This window comes from Xenopus tropicalis, chromosome 2, assembly GCF_000004195.4.
Source record: "Xenopus tropicalis strain Nigerian chromosome 2, UCB_Xtro_10.0, whole genome shotgun sequence".
NCBI classification, from domain to species: domain Eukaryota; kingdom Metazoa; phylum Chordata; class Amphibia; order Anura; family Pipidae; genus Xenopus; species Xenopus tropicalis.
The window spans coordinates 69729080-69735079 of record NC_030678.2 but is presented as its reverse complement, the minus strand read 5'-3'; the positions used below and the strand labels follow the sequence as shown (position 1 = coordinate 69735079).

The 6000-nt window shown below is 36.0% G+C and overlaps 1 protein-coding gene across 1 annotated transcript in view; it reads left to right on the top strand.

Moving 5' to 3' along the window:
• Window positions 1-2242: 2242 nt before the first annotated feature.
• The window catches only part of tulp1 (TUB like protein 1), a 115301-nt gene continuing 111543 nt past the window's right edge, over window positions 2243-6000 (top strand). Inside the window, 1 exon segment of the mRNA NM_001016482.2 lies at window positions 2243-2300. Coding sequence (NP_001016482.1) covers window positions 2286-2300 — 15 coding nt within the window. The 5' untranslated portion in view covers window positions 2243-2285.

The window sequence follows — 6000 nt, the reverse complement described above, 5'->3', positions numbered from 1 at the left end:
CGAAACGTGTAAGGCTTAGAAGCATTCATTTATGTGTATTATCTCAATAAATTACTTATGATTTTACTTATGATTTGAGCTATATATTTACTCATATGGAATTTCGGAGAGCCTGTCCATCTCGCAAGTTTGTTTCCTATATGGCTCCCCCATGCTGAGGGTCTGGGGCATGAGCACCTGGACCAACCCTAACCACGGGTAAGCTTTTCTCTATGACTGCTTAAATCTATATATTTTTATGGAGATGTATTACAGATCTGTGTACCTGTAATCCCCTCTTCTCTGTGATGCAGAGGGAAGCATCCAGAGTTTAAAATTACTCAGGCAGCACAAGGGTTCCCTTAACCTGATGTTTAAGAAATCAGTGGGGACAGTGGAGACCCACTGTCTAGATTAGGTAAAAATGCACTCCCACTGTCTAGATTAAGTACCTCTTTGCTTAATGGCAGCCGCAGAGAGCATTTTTCAGTATTTGATCAGTGCAAGATTAATACATACAGTTTGATTTTACAAGTTATATAACATTGTTTTAGGTTAAAAGACCATTCATCTGGCAACCAACAATGAAGAAGGGTGTGTTCATGTAAAGTGGGTGTGGTCATAAAGTGGGCATGTCCAAAAAAATGTTAGGAGGCATGCTTTAAATACAATAATAAATAAAGGTTACATAATGAGTAGGATTAATGTCCTATGCCTGCAAGACAAGCAGATTAATTAAGGGTGTTTCCCAAGAGACAAACCCAGTAGAAAATCCTATTATTCACAAAACTGTCTGTTGTTCAAAAACTGTGTGAGCAACAGTGGGAAAGAGGGAAATATACCTACAAAGCTAAGAAAAAAAGGAAGGGAAGTGAATAAAAAATTAGCACCACAAATACTGTAGAGTCTGTGTAGAGAGAGAAGAGCTGAAAGCAAAAGAGGAAGTGATACAAAGCAAGAAAAAAAATATATTGAAACATATTAAATAATCAAGGTGATAAAAAAAGATAAACTATTAGAATTAAGGATCAGGACCGCTAAGAAACATATTAATTTCTATTATACCTATTTGTGGCAGCCAAAGATGCCACTTAACACTGAAGTTTTACAAAAGTTGTGTTTATCAGAGAGGTTAGTAACGGATAAAGAAAGAATAATCGCCACACAATTAGGTAAACTACTTGACCAGTAAAGTAAGATATTGTCCTCTATTAAAGGGGGTATACATTTACAGGAGGAGAGGAATTTGATTTTCATTTACAAAGTACTGATATGAATCGATCAATAATATGACAGCTGAAGACTCTGGTACTGGTATTTTGGGGCCCACTGAAAAATTACCTGCAGTGTAAATGGTTGTTCTGCTCCTAGTATTTATAGGATTTAAGTATTTAGAGAATTTAAGTAACAGTCTTGGGAGACCAACTAATAAAGATTGCACAATTGTACAGTCTGTCTTTGAGGGCCACAAACTAGACAGTGAGCTTTATAAACTGGGTTAAGTACCAGTTGTGTAGAAAATGCTTTATTTACTCGTCAAAAAATAGAAAACTTTATTAATTTTATATAAAATAAATCAATGTAATTGTACAACTAGAAATGTACTGATGATACCTTTCTAAAGTTGTAGCTATGTCAAAGGGTGAATTTTATATAAATACAGAAAATAGCATAAATAATTTTGAATGGCACAGAATATGAAAAGGTGTAACACAATAGATATTGTCTTATATCTAGTGGATGCACTTGGGAATTAATGTGCTGCCAGATTCATTTCTCAAGGATCATAATTTTTTTTTTTTGGGGGGGGGGGATCTCTGTATTTCAGTTTTCAGGAAGATTATTATTCTTCAAACTATTTTTTTAGGCTCTAGGTAAAATAAATTACATATGATATACAGTACACTCCTAATGTGTTTTTGCGGTTTCATATTCTACAGATGTATAACTAAATTACTAATATTTAAAATTCACTTTGAAAATGTTAAATATGTGCTAGAATACTGGCCCATAGTCATATCTGAAAAATAATGTAATCAACAAAACAGTATACTGGCTACAACATTTTAAAAATATATGTTCTGTCATTATGTTACTGCTAACATGCTTACCATTATATCCCGCATTATTTTTTTCATTGCCAGTGATGTAAAGACAGATGGTCACAGAAGGATTAGTGACCCAGGATAATCTGTAATTAGCATGTTTATGTGACCAGCATCAAATAGCTGTTGCTCTGTTCTCTAAAAGGCAGTTGTGTCAGGATTTAAGCATCATGTTACAAAGGACTTCTATCTCAGTAAACCATGGCAAGCAGTAAGGTAAGTTTAGCAAACTGGTTGGAAGGCTGGAGTTCTGTGGGGTGTAAAGTAACAAATTCTCTATTTACAACAATGCTAAGTTATTGTATTGGGTATTCTCTTCATTGTCTGGCTAGAAATACTGATATAGGGAACAAATGAGTTATCACAAAGGTTAAATGGAGTAGTAAATGGAGATCAACACACCTTCCAATATGCAGGAGCAATATTTTAGTAGTAATACAGATGGAATGTAAAACATAAGCTATTAAAAACATGAAACACCTGAAAGAAAGACTATACTTTGCACCTTTGTGATAAATGTTGATATAAAGTAAAGAGACAAGATACAGTGTAAATTTTGTTCCCATTAGTTAAAATCTACTGTTAACAAAAATAAGAGCAAAAATAGATCCCTAGGGAAATAATAAATAACCTAGGAACTAATCAGCCAGTGAGAACAACTTCATATTCATTTCACAGCAGGACAAAATGTGTGATCATATCATCCTGAAAATCAAAATCATATATAAAAACAAAAAAATTACCATACATTTTGAAAGTTAAATGACATTTTTAGTTGGTATAAAATATATATGCCTTTATGTGTACATTTAAGTTCTTTTGTGAAATGTTAATATTGCATAGCTGTTATTTACCTCACAAAAAATTTGGAAAATTAAGAGTTGTCTTTAAATAGTGTGCATGGACTGCATATACACAATGGAAATATTGGGGTCATTCAGTACTGGATGTATAATTTTTCAGGAAAACAACAATAGATGTTATTACCATTTAAGTTTTGCATTGAGTTTAAAATTGTTAAATATTATGTATATCATACTGATCATTTAAGCCACTCACTATGGGGGTTAAAATAAAATATGTAGAATCTAGAATCTAGAATATAGAGGAGAATTTTGTGATTAAGTGTAAATATATGAATTGTGGCACATGTGCACCTTTAAAGAAGGTTCTAACCTTATAACTGAGATTGTGAATGCTGCACACTTATAAGTGTAAATATATGAATTGTGGCACATGCACACTTTACAAAGGATTATCCCCTCAATAGAATGAACTGATCAACTATATCTATATATAGGATATTAGCTAGAGATGGTGACTCCTGTGGTACAAATATGAATTGTTTTTAATCTTTCTTTGGTATTTCAATGAATTCAGCTTTTGATTATAATTGATAATATATATGAATTTAATAAATGTTAAGTCTTTAAGCTTTAAAGGAGAAGGAAAGGCTAAGTCACTTGGGGGTGCCAAAATGTTAGGCACCCCCAAGTGACTTAGAACGCCTACCTTGTACCCCGGGCTGGTGCCCCTGTACGGAGGGAACAGCACCAGCCCGGGGCACCTGTAGACACCGCTTCCTCCTTCCTTTGCGCGCTGCCGGCGAAATCCGCCGGCCGGCGCATGCGCAGTAGAGTGAAAAGCCGACTTTAATGTTTAAGTTCGGCTTTTCACTCTACTGCGCATGCGCGCGCAAGCGAGGAGGAAGGAGGAAGCGCCGGCAGCTACCCCGGGCTGGTGCTGTTCCCTCCGTACAGGGGCACCAGCCCGGGGTACAAGGTAGGCGCTCTAAGTCACTTGGGGGTGCCTAACATTTTGGCACCCCCAAGTGACTTAGCCTTTCCTTCTCCTTTAAGCACAAAATTCTCCTCTATATTATATATATATATATATATATATATATATATATTCTCTAAACTCCAACGTTTCAAGTACAAACAGTACTCTTCTTTGTCCCTGTACTCAAAATGTTTTTGGCTTTGAAACAAAAGGTATGATGTTGGAAGCCTTCCATACGAATCAATGGCACTCTACAGACCCAAACTGGTGAAAATATAGTCACGATACCAAAGCTTGAATGAATAACAAAATTTTCTTAGTCGTTGTGAAAAGTATGGCTTTTTCGTGGAATAACGAACGTACCACAAAAAAGTTGTGAAATTTTAAACGAAATTATCGCGGATATTATGAATTTTTCTCGATCGTATTAAACCGTGCTTTAATGAATGGGCTGTTTAAAAGGCTGGCACTAAAACTGGACCAACAAAAAGTATTGCGGGGAAGTTAAAACATATTTGTTTTATTTAAAGAAAAGACATCTCAAACATAAACAGGCTGATGCGTTTTATGCCAGAAAGGGGCACTTAATTCTAGACTAAAGAAAGTTTCCTTGAAACAAAAGTATTTAAAGCTAAAACAAACAACCAAAATACAAAAGTAAATATCCAATCACAGAAACCTATTTATCCACCAATCAGATAACATTTCTCATAAAAGGTGAATGGGTACATGTTACACATATGAATGTTTGAGAAATTAGTTCAAGAATTAAACAATTTATTGAGGTAAATACAATAAGTAATAAACCAACACATAGGTAGGGCTCACTCCTTACTTTTGGTACATTAAATATAAGTATATAGTTACATAGTTACATAGTTACATAGGGTTGAAAAAAGACCATTGTCCATCAAGTTCAACCCATCCGAGTAAACCCAGCACACAACCTATACTAACCAATCTATACACTCACATACATAAACTATATATATACAACCAGTAATACTAACTGTAGATATTAGTATCACAATAGCCTTGGATATTCTGCTTGTTCAAAAACTCATCCAGGCCCCTCTTAAAGGCATTAACAGAGTCTGCCATTACCACATCACTAGGAAGGGCATTCCACAGCCTCACTGCCCTCACCGTGAAAAACCACCTACGCTGCTTCAAATGGAAGCTCTGTTCCTCTAATCTATAGGGGTGACCTCTGGTGCGCTGATTGTTTTTATGGGAAAAAAGAACATCCCCCAACTGCCTATAATCCCCTCTAATGTACTTGTACAGAGTAATCATGTCCCCTCGCAAGCGCCTCTTTTCCAGAGAAAACAACCCCAACCTCGACAGTCTAACCTCATAGCTTAAATCTTCCATCCCCTTTACCAGTTTAGTTGCACGTCTCTGCACTCTCTCCAGCTCATTAATATCCTTCTTAAGGACTGGAGCCCAAAACTGCACTGCATACTCAAGGTGAGGCCTTACCAGGGACCTATAAAGCGGCAAAAATATGTTCTCATCCCTTGAGTCAATGCCCTTTTTTATACAAGACAGCACTTTATTTGCTGTAGTAGCCACAGAATGACACTGCCTGGAATTAGACAACTTGTGATCTACAAAAACCCCTAGATCCTTCTCCATTAAGGATGCCCCCAACACACTACCATTCAGTAGATAGTTTGCGTTTATATTATTCCTACCAAAGTGCATAACTTTGCACTTGTCAACATTGAACCTCATTTTCCAGTTTGCTGCCCAGTTTTCCAATTTTGTCAAATCGCTCTGCAAAGCGGCAGCATCCTGCATGGAACTTATAGTTTTGCACAATTTAGTGTCATCAGCAAAAATAGAAACAGTACTCTCTATGCCCACCTCCAGGTCATTAATAAACAAGTTAAAAAGCAAAGGACCAAGGACTGACCCCTGCGGTACTCCACTAACCACACTGGCCCAATTAGAAAATGTTCCATTTACCACCACTCTTTGTACTCTATCCTTCAGCCAGTTTTCTATCCATGAACAATATGTAGAAGAATAAGAGAGGACTAAATGGATGTATTAATTGTATTTGAGTATATTTAAACAAATATTTATCCACCAATCAGAACAATATGTTGAAGAATGGGTTAAAAGAGGA